At 37.6% G+C, this 18,175-nt stretch overlaps 1 protein-coding gene across 1 annotated transcript; it reads right to left on the bottom strand.

The window, feature by feature from the left end:
• Positions 1-3,509: 3,509 nt before the first annotated feature.
• On the bottom strand, positions 3,510-12,845 carry LOC140227710 (angiopoietin-related protein 7-like). Its single transcript, XM_072308121.1, has 4 exons — positions 12,740-12,845; positions 6,463-6,581; positions 4,865-5,073; positions 3,510-3,810 (listed from the first exon to the last, which is right to left on the bottom strand). Exons 1-4 carry the CDS (start codon positions 12,843-12,845, stop codon positions 3,510-3,512), a joined length of 735 nt encoding a protein of 244 aa, XP_072164222.1.
• Between the last annotated feature and the right edge of the window lie 5,330 nt (positions 12,846-18,175).

An 18,175-nucleotide genomic window follows, 5' to 3' on the forward strand; every position in this document is an offset into this window, starting at 1 on the left:
TGGATTCTTCAGTCCAAATTCTGTCCAGGGGTCCGCAAAGCCAGACTACGAGTTCTTAATTGTCACTCAAAAAAATCACCTATTTTCCGTACACGTACCCAATGAAATATGTGACCCTGCACCTCAAAACAAGCAAAAAGTCGCCAGACATGAATTTTTAGTTAAGACCATATTCTGAAAGAACAGACTTTAAGCTTTAAAATGATGTATAACTCAAATCAAATTGACTCTCCTAACTTACCTAAATATTGGAAAGAAAGCACAAACTCAGGAAAAGTGTGAACTGAGAAAAGAGGCTCTGAAGTACAGTGTCTATATTCAAGCGCTTAATCTTTACCAAACCGTGCTGGCTGTGTGATGAATGGGACAAAAACTGGATGTAAACCACCAGAGTAACAACAATGAAGGAATTATCAGATTAAAATGAAATTAAGCATGCCTCATTAACACATTTTGTCCATAATTAATGCCAACTTTCAAAGCAGTAGCACTATCCTTTCAAAAGTTATTAGAGTTGAAAGTGAAGAGTGTGGACAAGGTTTTTCAGAAATGAAAAAGGGATTCTAAAGACACACCTAATCACATTATTCTACCAAAAATGTTCGAGATAAACTGCTAAAAAATCACACTTTCCTGCCCGTTTTATGACACCAAATTTTAGCATAATATAAAAGAAGACCCACTCTTTCAGAAAATATGAAAAAGTCAAGTTCGGCTTGGTTGACCCATTTCACTTATTTTCAGTCCTCACACAAAATCAGTGTGTGCGACTTTATGTTCGTTTTGAGGTGCACGGTCACATATAGTCCCCTCAAATTCCATCAGAAAAGCTTTCATCTTCCAACCAAAATGCAGTTTGTAGAGGAATTCATACTCAATATCTACAGCTATTCAGTTTTTTTGCCAAACTACATCATTGATTTTTAATCAGTTTTTTCCTTCATTTATTTTGGTATCTTTGGTACGAATTTGTGAAGGGGTCTGGGACATTCCATTGTATTTACGGGTGTGAGCCCTGTACTGTAGTTTACAGCCCCTGACTATAGACTGGCCCTTTCAAATTGTCATACCAATAATCGCTTTCCCAACGCATGATCTTCGATGCACTGAGTGACTTTATAGGATTTTTTTTAAGAATCATGAATGCAATGCCAACATACTGCGGCGTTTTAGCAAAGGAGAGGAGAGGAGAGGAGAGGACATGGGATCTTCAAAAATTCAATTCAATTCAATTCAATTCAATTCAATTCAATTCAATTCAATTCAATTCAATTCAATTCAATTCAATCAAATCAATTCAATTCAATTCATTTTAATCGTCCATTAAAAACATTACAGGAAATTCAGTGCGGGATTTGTACATATAAATGACGAAACATAACAAATACAATGTAGGCCCTATACATAGAGAGAGAACAACACGAAATAGTGCATGATAGATAGATGAATAACCGAACATGTATGCAAAGCCAAACTGTAAAGAACAATCGTATAAAAACGTGGCATAAAAACTGACGCCATTCACGGCATGAAAAGCTCCAGACACCTTCCCTGTTGCTACGTTCCTAGTCTCTACCCCCCCCCCCCCATGTCAGCCTGCGATGCGATAAACTGAAACATCTCAAATCAACTCTCCCTAAAATACAACACAACATACATACAAAAACAATCTAACATCAGTGATTATATCATCATAATAATTTCTTTCTAGATCCCACCAATATTGCACATAATCACTTCACTAATTCTGAGATATGATAATGATAGACCTAACGAATATAGTTGTACGTCAATTTGCCAGAAAAAAAAAAGAGAAAAAGAGAGACAAACCAAGGAGTTCCTTGGACAAACTCAGAAGAATAGAATCATCTCCAGGGGCGGATCCAGGAATCCCGACAAGGGGAGGGGCGCCAAAAATATTTCTGACAAATAAAAATGCAATGTAAATGGGGGGGGGGGGGCGCCTCTGGATCCGCTCATGAACTCTGTGGTGTTTGTAGAACCTGACCCACACAAATTCATGAAAAACTAGCTGGTGTCTTTCACTGCTGTATACATAGATTATTTACTTTTCTCAACTCTTTTCGACATGATATCAAAAGGAGAGGAAAAAACCCCTATTTTCCTCCACAATACCTTTGGATGCCATTTATGATTAGGGAGACAATACATGCATATAAGCGGATCCAGAAGGACGCCCCGGGCGCCCCCCCCCCCCCCCCCCCCCATTTTTAAACGAACCAGAAATAAAAAGAAAAAGTGAAAGGGGGAGCGCGGGCGCCCCCCTTTAATTTTTGAAGAAACCATATCTTTGTCAGCCGATTGTACTGGCAGCAGAAAATTACTTGTCAGCCGATGAATCCCGTTAGTGGAAAAATTGCGCGCTGGAGGGTTTTGTTTGCTTGTTTCTTGTTTTGTTTTGTTTTGTTTTGTTCTGTTTTGTTTTGTTTTGTTTTGTTTTTTTTGTTTTTTTTTTTTTGGGGGGGGGGTGGTCAGCCGATGAAACCCGGAAGTGGCACCAGAAATATTTTGGCGCCCCCACCCCCTTTCAGAATTCCTGGATCCGCCCCTGACATGGTCATAATAAGGAGACACTGACCTTAAGGAGACAATTTATATATTTCCAATATTATTATTATTATTATTATTGTCATCATCATCATTATCATCATTATATTATTTTCATTATTATTATTATTATTATTATTATTATTATTATTATTATTATTATTATTATCATCATCATCATCATCATCATCATCACCATCATCACCACCGTCATCATTCTGTTCGTAAGATTTTACTTGAGAATAGGGCGGCATTATAGAAGCCAAAGGCGATGTCGCCATATTGAGGCCATCAATCTATTTTGTTTTTCAAACAAACCAGTGAAACAGCTCATCACAATTCACAAGAATATTTTTCGATGAATGAATGAAGCGGAACTTTTTTTGTGTGCACTAGTTGTGACTCTCTAAAATCAAGGAGTTTCTTGCTATGTTACGGGATCTCCCTTTAATGTCCAATCCCAAGGCTAGAGTGTTTTACCTACACCAGAGAAGGAACAACACACAACACTGCTAGACCCGGGATTCTGAACCCGAGTCATTTGGATCTGGAGGCAGACGAGCAACCGACTGAGCCATATCACAGGTACCGTCCATAAACATTTCAACAATCTGTTACAAACATGATAAGCAACTTGATATGGGTCCCGTAAAATCCATCACTGCTGTACATGGAGTACTGTTTCGCAACAGAGAAATGGCGCACGGCAAGTTTTAAAATACGAGCTTATAGTTTAGCGTGTAGGTTATAGTAGTAAAGTTGTGCGCCAATAACATCGTCACCGTATACATCTGATTTGCAAATGGTTGCGTCTATCATGACCATTCAGTCATCACTATATGTTAGCTTTTCATTACTATAAGTACTAACACTTTTTTTTTTACACTGCATGACATTATACTGTCCAATTTGTTTGAATCAACAGTGAATTCTGCCATTGCTTATTTGAGTGGACGGATCATCATAAAGCTGTCTTTGACCTGGACTCGTTTGTCCAGAGTCTTGATACTAGCGTTGTTCCATCGCATCCCTGACTGATCGTCGGGGGATTCAGTCCAATGTCGTCCGTTGAGGTTGGCCGTGGTGCACTTATTGTACCACCATCCACCGTATCGGGCGATGGCGCAGTTTCCGTTTTTGAACTTGTCGTTATCCGAGTCGTAGGTAGTGAAAAACATTTTATTCTGTGTTTTCAACGAGTCAGTCGCGTTCCCTCGGTAGTTAGCAAGTCGCAAGCGATACCTGTGAAAAAAGTAAACATTACGATGGGTGTCATAGGAAATGGCGCTTAACGTGAATAATAAGGTGGTGGTTATGTTTGCTGTTAATTTTTAAGTCCGGCTTTTATTTCATAATTATTCTGACAATACAATAACTTTAAGATAAGGTAAGATAAGGCATGTTTGAAAAATGCGTAACTATAGAATTATCGTGACAAGTGTGGTAGAACAAGAAGAATTAGTGAAATACAATTCTGGTATTGGCAACAGTCACAAAGAAAATCCATTTGATTATTATTATTATTCATTTATTGTTTATTATTTAGAATGACATATTAGAGTTATTAATAACTATTGCTAATGCTGTCTGCTCGAAGAAAAACCTTGTCAATGGAATGGCATCAAATCATTATTGTTATTCTTATTCAATATCATTGCTCGCACAATACAAATTCTACAGTTTCGTATGCTTACACTGACAATGGCAAAATGTTAAATAGTTATCAACATCTAACAGAAAAAGCAATTAATTTTTCCGAACTTCAGACATTCGATGTTTAAATATTTTTTCTTTGACATTCGTTCATAATTCTATAGTCAATCAACACTGCGGCTCAAATTGCTCAAACAATCCATAAGACTTGGCATCAAAGTCGTTTGGGTGGTATATGGAGAATATTGTATGCTTATACCTCAAACCTACCTAAGGAGTTTACGAAGTAATCAAAGTAGGGCGCCTACTGTCTTTCACAGCTGATCAACAAAAATTCAGCAAAACAAAACAAAAATAAGGATGACAAAAATGTAATCATAAATTTACAGGATTGGATCTCCAGCGAAAGGTATGGAATATTGTGCAAAGAAAAAAAAAAATGTGATTTTGTTCATCATGAACTTCGACAAACTGTGGGATCAAATTTGGATTCTTGCTTCTGTAAATAGTATGATGAACTTTGAGCAAACACTTTGAGCAGAAATGCCTTTTTTTTTTAAATCAAGATCGCTGAAAATAGACTCGATTCCAATTCGATCCCTATTATTACAACAGTAAACCAATAATAATCCAATCAACTCACAATTCGGACGCATCTGACAGCACGAAATCGTACTCTGCGTAGAGGGGCACATCATCCAACCTTTTCATATCCACGCGGAGGCGGACGGACTGCTTGGCCAGACGATAAAGCTTCTCCAGCCCCAGCCAATGGTCTTCCGCCACGTCACCAAATCCTCTGACGTAGTCTCTCCACGAAGCATTGAATGACAATGCAGCACTGAAGCGCCGCTGTCAAGAGGAATGTTCATGTCGATTTGCCTTTGTCTTTTTAATTTTTTTTTATTTAAATGTGGCTTCTTCATTTTCACAATAGACAAATGATTATTAAACAAATCTGGCATACAGTTTCATTTGACAAAACTGAGAATTTGCCTTAAGATAATGGTTTGAATCCACTTTGACGCAAAGGAAGGTCCTGGCGCCGATTGTTTTAATAACTAATCTAGAAATCACTTCACTCGAATGAAAGCTGTTTTATGCATCTACATCGACTTCCAAGTCACCTCCAATTGACTTTGTTTGTTCCTCCAAATTCTCACAGGGAAAAACTTTTCCGGGAAAATGAGGACTTTGCATAAACACGAAAATACTCAACAACGTTCACCGCGCTCGGGACAATGGCAATGAAACAACACAGTTGAAGCCATATCTAATTTGAACATATCCAAAATGAGGGCAGTTCTTCATTCTCTTTATCTCTCTTTTACGCTTTCATTAATCACGTTTTTCATTTATATTATTATGCAACCTCCCAAGCATTACCAAGACATACAGGGTATATCAATCATAGTTTGCGCAAACAGTTGACAAAGGCTTGAGGTTTGGTGTACCCTTGGATATACAGTATGTAGGTTATTACATTACTTATTAAAGGACGTAATTTAATTTGACAATCAAGGTTACAGTGTAATTATGCATTCTTTACAACCTCTTTTTCAAGTGGATGCTTGCTCTTTCAGTGAAGGTTGATTTTTGTTGGGTTTAATTGGCTGATAATGAATTGCTTTCTCAAAAAAAGGGATTTTTCGCTGCTATTCATAAACATTTTTCAAGCGCCGTATTCCATTATGACTACATGCTCTTTGCGAAAGAAAATCCGTATACACGTTGTATAGAGAAAATAGGAAGCTCCAAGAAAACTTCCATCATTCCTTATTTTTATCTTATATAATCCTTATCTTTTATGAACTGTAATCACACATATCGACTAAATTTGCTAAGACAAAGGTACGAATTCCCTCTTGATTTATTGTGCAGAGAATAAAATTATGATATGCTTAACCTTTGCAGTTGGTTTTAATAAGCCTTTTCTTTAATCTTATCGAAAATAAATGAATTACCTTACAGTGACTTTGAAATCTCAGTATGCACACACATACAGACGCAAATACACAAACATCGTATGATATAATTATAATTATACAAACTACATAATGACTGCTGTTTCATTACATCAATAGCACGGCGTGATGTAAAGTGAAACAGCATAATAAAGTTTGCAAGAGTGTCATAGAAATGTATTTTAATTGCATATCAACCACGTACACAACAAGGGAAATTACTCTCGAGACAGGCTAATGAAAGTGAGAATTATTACAATGCCCCATTTCGCTCTACCTGAAACAGTGTCCATCCTCCCCCGTCGGTCTCCATGTCACAGTAGACAAAAAAGGGTCCATCGCCCGGAGGGTTGATTGGAAAAACTCCGCTAGCGATACTATCCATGTCTGCATAATCTGCACATGTTTGGGCGACTGAGAAAAATCACACAAAAACTGGCATTGTTTGTTCATGTACATGTAATTCATTTGGTTTCCTCACAGAAATTATAATTTATTCCGGCGTATTCTACGCAATTTGTTTTCCTTTGTGTGGGGTGCGTGGGTGTGATATTATCATGATTACAGGTGCTCGCATAGCATAATATTTTGCATGTTGAATTTAAGCTGTGAATTCAGCATTATACTCATCAAATTTTCCTAAAGCAGAACAAGTTAATTTGTCACACTATATTACATGATAATGTTCCAAAATATCACGACTTGCATGTACATAGTTCATACTGACGTCCTAAACGGCGGTGGATAACTTTTGAACGTAAAATGTATACATTTCCGCCAATGTTGTCTGGTAAAGGGTTTTCATTTCTTAACTATAAAGCTCTTTCTTTTTTTGTCTATGTACACCGAGAGGACGTGAATGTCATATATTTAAGTAAAATTATTCAATAGAGTAATTTTTCATTTGATTTGATAAATATTGTTTCAATGTGCCGTCACCACATTTTTTTTTATTTCTTTGTTTGTTTGTTTGTTTGTTTGTTTGTTTAGGTTTTGAGTGCAATGAATGCAATGGGTATATACTCACCCGGCACACAAATGGCGCTTTCCAGCTGCGGCGCCACGTTGCTCAGAGCCTTTTGCAAATGACGATGTGTTGGTATCCGTCGTTGAAATGTTGGCAGCTTGGTATTTCCTTGTGCGATTGGGCGACATTGGCTGTTGACTGAGATTGTCGACGAGGATGTACGAAGTGCCAATGAAAAAAAAAAAAAAAGAATCTTGGAAACACCACCACTGCTTTACAATATTGAAAACCATAGCGCCCGGGTATTAAATATAGTGCAATTGGTTATTAGGTAGATGTATAGGTAATTTCAGGTCCAAAAGTGTACTCATGTTTATTCTTATCACAGTTCTCATGTCAAAAATTATCTTATAGGTACACAAGTTAGGATACCTTCATCAGAAAATGCTTAACTTTCCATACTTTAGCATCTTCTATTATTGTTAATTAAAAGTTCCAAATTTTCAAGATAACATAGTATACTTTAACAACTTTTGTAACTTCCCAAAAGCATCGATTTGCGGGCCTCTGCTTTTGCTGCTCCAAAATCTCGCATTTGACAGTCTCTATCATCTGACACAATGCCCTATGATAATTTTAAAAACATTCGTTTTAAGAAATCTATGAAAAATTAAGCATCTCCTGCTTGCTCCGTTTCGTGTCTGTAATGCGAACGAAGGAACACCGCCATGATATACCACAGCACAATGCAAATGACTGTTCCTTCAATTGTCGTGAGAAAATTGATATTCTTAATAATAATAATAATACTAATACTACTACTACTAATAATAATAATAATAATAGTCAGTACTTAGAACGCATAATACCATAAGATATACGTGTCTCTATACGTGTACAAAATTAATGAAAACAAAATCTCATCACATATTTCTCTATTCAAACATATAATCAACAATTATCAAAAAGGTGAGTTTTTAACACAGATTTGAATTTATCAAAATCTGTGATGCATCTAACGCTGAGAGGAAGATTATTCCATAATGACGGTGCCATTTTTCCAAAAGCCCTATCACCAAATGTCTTAGATTTGACACTTATTTCAGAGAGATTTTTTTTTTTTAATTTTGAGTGCAGATTACGACCAGGATGATATGGCGTGATGAGTTCACTGAGATATACAGGGGCATTTCCATGAAAACATTTGAAAACAAGGGTCAAAACCAAAGACGCTTAACTATCTCTACTATCTTTGGTCAAAACCTTAAACCTGATACGAGCTCTTATGGGCAACCAATGAAGACTACGAAGAATGCACTGTAAAAACATCGGTGTTAGATTTAACACCATGGGTGTTAAATCTAACACCGATCAAGCTTCAATAGAGGACCACACCAACAGGTGTAGAAATGTATTGTGACGGTGTTAATAAGTGTTCACCTGCCACTTCGTGGTGTAAATTTGACACTGTGGCTGGTGATATTTCTGACACTGCGCTAGAGTTAATTAAATAATGACACTGCATGGTGTTGATTTGATATTGATGGTGTTAATTTCAATGGTATAACACCCGTCCAGCTTCAATAGGAGACCACACCAACTGGTGTTACTGTGGTGTAAATGTGTTTACATATTTTTTCAAAAATCAAGTACTTTATCGGAAAATTCTTTATCGTCTTGTTGGTGTTCAAAATTAACAGGAAGTGTAGTCACTAAGAAACTATTCAAAAAACAATTTCATATTTTGAAATGACACCCGGAGGTGTTAATCTAGCACCATGAATGAGCACCGGAAATTTAACACCAGCTCGGTGTTTCATATTTAACACAGGACTTTTTGCAGTGTGGGAGTTATATGATCAAATTTCCTTTTGCGGGTTACTTTTTAGCCCAAGGAAAGCAAAAAAAAAAAAAAATCTTCGTAAAACGGCATGTAGGCCCATAATCATATTGTCAAATGTATGAATGAGATTTGACTAACGGGTGTGTCGCGTGCCTCCCGTCACGTTCATCGCAGTGAGAACAATGAGTGCAACCCAGCAACGGACCTGTACACATAAAAATCGAAACCGATAAAAGAGAGCTCAGTTATGCTTCTAACGAAGACGAACAAAAAATATATATATATTATCATGACGTTTTGTATGATTTCAATTTTCAATTTCAATTTCAATTTCAGTTTTATTTTCGTATTTCTCGATGGAAAATACATAAAATATAACAAAATAATGATACAGAATGTCCAGCTTGGATATTGTACAAAAAAGAAATACAAAAACAAATACAAAAGAAATGAATGTATGTTAGTCTCTGTATAACGCACGATGTATATTCAGCGTACAGTCACAGTGTTGAAAAACTCACCATTGTAAGAGGGATTTAATCCATTTCACCGATGAAATCCACGTCTGTTGCACACTTAAGTGACAGGAAAGTGTTCAACAAATCGCAGTCACGTCAAAAGAGTTATGACGTACGATGCACCGTCGACGTAATCGGTGAACTCACGATTTTCGAGCTCCCCGACCACATACATGTCATACTCGTTGGCAAACATCAAAACTGGTCTTTAGATGAATCAGATGCTGTTGCACCAACGAGTTTTGGTAAGTGTGTGTATGTGTGTATCATGGTGCCGTTGTTGTCTCTCCCTCCCTCTATCTATTATATCTATCTATCTATCTGCCCCCGTCTCCCCCCTCCCTCTCTCTCTCTCTCTCTCTCTCCCTCCCTCCCTCTCTCTCCTGGATGTGTGTACAAGAGTGTGTCCATATTATGGTTGTACATGATATATATATATATATGATAAAAATAGCAATAATAATAACCATAATAATAATAATAATAATAATATCATTATTATTATTATTATTGTTATTATTATTATTATTATTATTATTGTTATTGTTATTGTTATTAATGATAATAATGTACTCTTGGCACATGACACCACCACAGCATGCATTCGTACCCGTTTTAATCTATGATTCGATCAATGTAAAACCAAAAATAATTATTGATAATAAGAGCACTCTATATACCTCTTATCTTTATTACGTTAAAATAATACAGCTTTTCTAAGAGCCTGTATATGTGACCGTGCACCTCAAAACGCACATAAAGTCGCACACACAGATTTTGCGTGAGGACTGTAAATAAGTGAAATGGGTCAACCTAGCCGAACTTGACTTTTTCATATTTTCTGAAAGAGCGGGTCTTCTTTTCCATTACGCTAAAATTTGGTATCGTAAAACGGGCAGGAAAGTGTGTTTTTTAGCAGTTTATCTCGAACATTTTTGGTAGAATAGTGTGATTAGGTGTGTCTTTAGAATTCCTTTTTTTCATTTCTGAAAAACCTTGTCCACACTCTTCACTTTCAACTCTAATAACTTTTTAAAGGATAGTGCTACTGCTTTGGAATTTGGCATTAATTATGGACAGAATGTTTTAATGAGGCATGCTTAATTTCAATTTAATCTGACAATCCCTTCATTGTTGTTACTCTGGTGGTTTACTTCCTGCTTTGTCCCATTCATCGCACAGCCAGCACGGTTTGGTAAATATTAAGCGCTTGAATAGACATTGTACTTCAGAGCCTCTTTTCTCATTTCACACTTTTCCTGAGTTTGTGCTTTCTTTCCAATATTTAGATAGGTTAGGAGAGTCCATTTGATTTGAGCTATTCATCATTTTAAAGCTTAAAGTCTGCTCTTTCAGAATATGGTGCTAACTAAATATTCATGTCTGGCGACTTTTTATTTGTTTTGAGGTGCAGGGTCACATATTATCATAATACTTTTTATGACATAAACTTTATCATGTTATTCAAGTTCATGAAAATAAAACTACAAATCTAATGTGGGCCTACTCATGACAGTTATAAGTTAAAAAAAAAAAATCTTTTCTTTTTTTGTTTAATTTCTGTCTATAGATCTTGTCTAGTTCTTCAGTGATTATCTAATCTTTCACGACAGCGAAAGCCAAGCTACTGGAATATATTTTGCTGGAAAAGTAACTGACAATCTATAGTTGCCTTGAAATCAATAATAACTTGCAATCAGTAGTTATACAGTATGATAATCATTTACACCATTTTTCCACATTATTACGTGATTATGCGCGATAAAGTGCTATGATATGCACGGCATGCGTCCTGGATTGCCACCAATTCTGTGCCATCACTCGACACGTCGGATCTCATACCTGATATTAGCGAGCTTCAGATCTGCGACGCGAACGCTACGACGACGCCTCCTCCGATGTTGCGCAACGGAAACAGCTGTCTCCGAGCATTTGCAGAACACCATTTTTTGCCTTCTAGCATCGTCTTAGCTTTTGCGTCGCGGATCTAAAGTTCGCATTACCACTATAAACTTGTGAAAGCAACGTCAAGTAGGCAAGCTGCCACTGCTAATTTTTTTTTTCTTCTTTTTTCGACAAGGTGAGCGCCTTCCTGGTGTATACCGCCCCAACCGCAATATTCATGTCGGATCTTGTTTTGGTTTTATCAAACCTTACATACAACCGTTGGTTTTTTTTTTTTTTTCATAATGAATTTAGGATTGACCGTTCATCTCAAATTATTCTATAGTTTTAACGCTATATACCGACCCGATGCACCCATGCTTCGGAAAAGTTAAAATCACGATATTCAAGACAACAGTAGGTTTTGTATAGTTGTCTATACTGAATTCATTAAGTGGGTAAACTTCCCACAGAAATTACATATTTTAGTAGCTTTAGTGCATGTATCATTTATTGGGTTGACTCTATGGTTGTACTTTGACAGGATTTGACAGGGTAGGCAGTCAAGTCGTGTTCCCGGAGGAATTAAATAGCTTTTGCATGTGTTAAGAGGGATCTGATCTACAGCTCTTTTGTTATAATGTGACCATAGAAGTTATCATGTGCACAACCTATGGGGATTGTATTGTTTGGAATTGAATGGCTAACCCTGAATGTAATCAGCTCTGGGCCCCGTTGCAACTGATTGTCACTGGCCAATCAAAATCATTGTTGCATGCATGTCTTCTTAATAGGGCAGACCCTGAGCCAATCAGAATGGTTGTTTCAGAATTAGCAATTATTTGCAATTGATTGCAACTTTCTTGCAACGGGGCCCAGAACATAGTGCGGATTAACTGTAGGGGAATGAACTTTTCTCTTTAGGATCTTTTGTTACGAGTTGTTGAGGTTTAGCTTTCTTGGCCGGATGGGAGAATCTGAAACTTGAGTTCGATGTACAGGCAGCTCTGTGAAAGGTAGCTCTGATTCTGGATGTAAAGTCTACAGATAGTGGAATGTATTCTGGAAGCTTTTGCTGCAGTGAAGGTTTTATTCAAGATGAACTCTCTCATTTTGTTTTTGATAGGCTTAAGGGCTCGATGCATTGTGTTTTTAATTCTTTGTTAGGTCTTCCGATATAACCAAACTTTTAACATTATAATATTCAGTTGACTGTACACTTTTTTTATCTGAGACAACGTGGACATGATTATGGTGGAGCACCTTTCAAAACCCCCGTCACACTAGAACGGATCGAACCAACGAATGCCCAGCGGATCCGAAAATTTGGAGATACGCTCACATCCGTTGCTCGTCGTCGTGACCCGCTTGACGTTCGCTGTATCCGCTAGCTGTTCCCAGAGATTCGCAGCAGAGATCCGCCGGAGCCAAATTTTGATTTTGGACATGTCCAAAATCTTGAGCGGATGACGAACGGAATGACAATTCGCTCTGTGTTCACTTAGTATCCGCTGATCGAAAGTTTTGGTCGCTCTGCATTCGTTTCTTATTCGTCTGCCGTTCGTCCAAATTCGCCCAGCAAATCAGCGCACCAACACACGTTAATCAAACGTAGTAGATAAAAAAGTAGATATTCATAACACACATGATAATAATAATGATAATTATAACAATAAGAAAAAAAAAGATCGTATTTACCCAGGGTAGCCTCTTCAGTGTTGCCACTGCTCTACCAGAGGGCCCTGCCATTATTATTACCCTGGCGTTTCCAGGTACCCATTTATACACCTGGGTCGAGAAGGACATGGTGGGTAAAAAATCTTGTAAAAAAGCATGTAAGCACTGGGCGGGATTCGAACCCGGGTCCTCGGTTCGGGAGTCGGGAGTCTTATCGACTTATATGCCACAGCCCCCCACCCCCACATGACATTTCATTGTAGGTATTAATGGTAGATAATAACCGCACTTGCAGTGCTTGTATCGAGAACATTATTCTAAACCGCTGCTATAAAAGTCAACCTGTAGTAAATGGGAATCTCTGCATGGAAATTAGGAATTTTGAAAGTTCGACTCCAGTTGGAGGCACCAGACGCAATGGAGGATGTTGGACTACCAACATCATCGTCACGTGATCATCAGAAGGAAGTGCACTTTAGGGGAATCTTGAGGACTGTCGAGGGTAGTGACATCAGGAGTACTTGGTGATGACTTCTGCTTCCTCCTTTTTGGGGCCATTTTCACAGTCACAACATCACTTGACACTGTCACTGCTCAAAATGATTTGGTGAAGTGTGCGTCAGCCGAGATCCGTCACGTGATTGCCGCAGTATCGCTCTGCATATGTTGGGCATTCACTGCTCATTCGCTTTGTCCGCTCAGCATCCGTTGGATGGACTGTACGCATTCGCTTTCATTCGTTACTTTATCCGCTCGAAATCACATTTTGCTTGCGAATTCGAGCGGATTCGAGCGTATCTGGACTTTGCCAAATTTTGCCCATCCGCTAGGCATTCCCTGATTTATACGCTGTAGTGTGACGGGGCCTAGACTTATCGCATAGAGACACAAGATGTGGGTAAACGTAATAAAATAGTGATTGACAGACGCCACTCTCTCTACATTGCTGCATGGCGATGGCTCGATTGGCATTCTAACGAGAATGTGTAAGAATGTACCACTCTATTAGTCCTTTTCGGCCCTATTGTAAGTTACTATCATTGTTAACTGTGCACCGCGCACTGTTATACGGAAGGACACAGTGTGTGGACAGTGGTTTACTTGGTAAGCCGTTGTGCTAACATTGCTTTCATATTGTTCATCATCCCCCTTCGCAATACATGCTAAAGATTTGTGTGGGCTATGAGCCTAATGGCTATTGGTACACTATGTAGATCTCTGAGACATATACCAGTATATTTGATTTGATATTCACATGCTCAAAGCAGTGGAAAACGTCAAGATGAGATGCCATTATCCCACCTAATGTCTATGATTATCATAAATGACGTCACTGCATTGTGACGTGTGAAACATCAACCCTCCTTTCATTTTAGAATATTTTGTTAGCTTTCAATGAAACTTGCATTCTAATTGATTTCATGCCTCTCTATTTTACCTCTAACTAACAATACCCCAGATCTCGTTTGACATTCCTTCATTAAAACCAAGAAGCAAAGTGGCCCGAAATATTTGGATGGATGTGTGGTTAGGTTATTGGAGAGTATAAACGTGCAATGAGTGATAATGGTAATGACAATGATAATGGTATGTTAAAGATTCACTTGCAGCCAAGCATGCAGTCCGTGGCAGAATTTCAGAATTTTGTACATTTCCATTTGTATAACATACATAATTTAGCAATCATACTTTGATTAAAATGTAAAACTATACACTCATTATTGAAAAAAGAGACACACGATGAACAAAAAAAAAACAACAACAACCCGTGATTAATTATTTTGTTGTACGTGTATATTTATATAGGCCTACATCGAAACAAGTTACTGATATACAAACAAATTAAACGTAATTATAATTTCACAGTCTATACAATGTCATGTACACACATCCAAACTTATAAACCGAAATTTACGTAAATCATTGCGTATATTCATTTTTTGCGTATAGTTATTTGATATACTTTTGTTTATAAGCCAAGTGGTCGAGGCGCCATCTCCACTAGACTACCGAGCTTCCGCCCGACAGCAAGTGTTGGTTATAATCCTTGTAGCATGCAGCGGTCACTGCGTAATTATTCAATTTCATGAATTTGAAGATGTAGAGCAGGATAAAACGGCTTAAATTTCTAGTCCCATTTTTACCACAATCGTTTATCGTTTTAAAAGTACAACTCCTCTTTACATTCCTTTATTTCGGGGAGCTATTATCCCATGCCTCACCACGTGCCCTGGTTTTGACCCATCATCTTCCTCTCCCTTCTCCCTTTTCTCTGTAAACTGTCAAAAGGTAGTCTTTTTCTGTCATTCATTCCACCCTTATACGTTCCTTTCCTCTTTCCCTCATTACAAGAGAGCTGTCTTGTGTTTGTTCATTTGTTCATGTGTGTACTTAGTCTTTGTCTTACTTTGTTTGCCTCGTTTTATCAGTTATGGAACTAAGGATTTTTATGAGGGACCACAGACTACAAGCAGTCCCCTTCATTTTCAACCACTTTTTTTTTTGTACTCGACATGGAATTACAATTGTATTATTTTTAATAGTTTGTTTTTCATTGCATTGTTGTAACATTACTAAATGTGTATTCAAATGTTGCAACCATAATGTGTTGGAAATGAAATAAAGCGAAACGAAATGAATACATCTAGCATACCGTCGTAAACCTTCCGCTTTTTTATGCACAAAATGACAAACTTATTTTGATGAGGATATGCATCACTACAGAAATCAATAGAGAATAAAAATTCACGAATTGTTACGAGAGTTAAGAGCAGTGAATACAAAAAGGACGATGATCATTATTCCTATAAAAGAACATTACGTCGAGCCCACTTACAGTAAAAGTTATCGTGTTTAATTTGTTCATTTTTCATCATTTTTTTTTATTGCACTCTAACCACAAAATATACTCAAATTTTCCCCTTCTTATTTCGGAACGTTTCGCTTTCTTAAGTGTTGTATAGACCATTGAATCTTTTCTCAAGTTCTAATAGCGTACCACTATATAAACAGAAGCATTTACATCCCGCAGAAGAAAGAGTATTATGCTTTTGAATCTGGATTGATTTGGTATTCATCCCCACCAGAATTAGTAAGTTTCCCCGCAGTATCATGTAATACTGAATGTCATGTAAGTGCCGTCACATTATAGCAAATCGGTTGTTTGATATCCTTTTTACCTGAAAATTGTCTCATTTGATCGCAACTGTATCCATACGTGACATATGTTCATTATCACAATGTAATGTTATAAACTTGCATTTTTCAGTATGTGCCATATTACACAAGAAAAAGTGGCAAGTTGACTTGAATTGCATTGAATGATTTTGTCGCATTTGGGATAGCAGGGAGGTGGTTTCCTTTCACCTCCCTGGGGATTGGCTGTTTAAGATCGCCACGTAAAGGCCACATCATGAGAGGTTTACCATAAAACCTGAATCGAAGTTCGACCGTCGATTATCTCCTTTCACTCACTACATGGGCTCCGCTCTTTGACCATTGGTCATAGGTGGTGTATTGTCAGCTAGTGACATAAGGACAACGCACACTAAGCACGTCTCTCCCCTCAACCATGACAAACATACCAGTAGTTGTGGCAAGCGTTTGCTGATGCTGTGTTAAGGAAAGACGCGCGAGGGACTACACACGCACCCCCATGGAGAACATCTACACGGTTGGAACGCCTTGGATTTTTGCCGACACTGGTTAGACGAACTGTATCAACACCAATGGTTAATTGTCTCCAATGTCAGGTTATAGGCCATGGAGCAACCTACGCCATCATTTCATGGTGTCTTTGACTTTACCACGACTGGGCAGCTTCATGTGAGATCACTGGATCAGCTGGATAGCCTATAGAGAATGAAATACCCCGTGATTGCTTGACATCGTTATCTTCACCTCTAATGCATGCAGCCAAGGAGGATATGGTAAGACGTTGTCACCGAATTACAAACCTCTCTGTCTTGTCTGATTAATTTAATGCGCATACACTAAATGTATATATTCACCTTGAAGTGTCACACATCCAACTTCATGTTGATATATATTGCAAAGTATGACAGGGATTTTAAGGGGGCTTTGAAGACCATTAGTAACCCTGATTGGGCCTTTTCTTTTCTTTTTAATGTGAGGATCGAGGGTCGGATGACATCTATTGGGAGTTTGTTCCAACTGTCTACCACACTCTCTGGCTGAAGAAGTGATTTCTTATGTCCGGTCTTGTCACATCTTGGCAAGTTTCTGGGAATGTCTTCGAGTACTATAATGATATGCATTGCTCTCTTTAAGATGGAGTTTGGGTCAATTTTTTTTTATTTGAGCTATGAAGCGATATGACTGAATGAGAACACCCTCCCCCCCCCCCCCGCCTCCTTCCTTCTGTCTTCCAGAGTTGTAAGATTGAGTCTCCTCTAACAATGTAGGTCCGACTTGGTAGGGTAAGTCTTTCAGCTAGATTGGGGGTGAGTTTGGTGACCCTGGCCTGTACTTCTCAAAGATTTTCTTGCATTTTTTGATAGTAGAGGACACCAGGCCTGCATACAGTAATCCAGGTGTGGTCTGACAACTTAGTGACTACAGTTTTGGGATTAGCGCGTCACAAAATCGTTTTTGTAATTCCATCAAAGTTAAAATCAAGATTTCATGCTTTCTTGGATGCACTAACCGAAATATATAATATCTAAATATATATATATATATACATGAAATAATGTATTTGAATATAATGTCAATGTAGTGTATGATAGAAATATATTATTCTGAAAATCTATGCAGTCAATAAAGATGAATGAATGAATGAATGAATGAATGAATGAATGAATGAATTGCTTTATTGTCCGTAAAGGAAATTCTCTTTTCACTGTTTTTTTTTACATGTAGTCCACATAATGAACAAGACAAAAAAAAATTTCAATTACATATTACAAATTGACAAATTCATCATAGTTCAAAGGTACATATTGCATAACATATAATTCTGCTTGCCCAATGTATACATAAGGATAGCATATGAAATAGACCAAGTATGGATAATATACAACTCTCTTGTCAATCAATTTTGGCCAAAAAGTTCTGTATCATATAAGTCATAAAAAGAAAA

This window comes from Diadema setosum, chromosome 4 (assembly GCF_964275005.1).
Source record: "Diadema setosum chromosome 4, eeDiaSeto1, whole genome shotgun sequence".
Classification (NCBI taxonomy): Eukaryota; Metazoa; Echinodermata; class Echinoidea; order Diadematoida; family Diadematidae; genus Diadema; species Diadema setosum.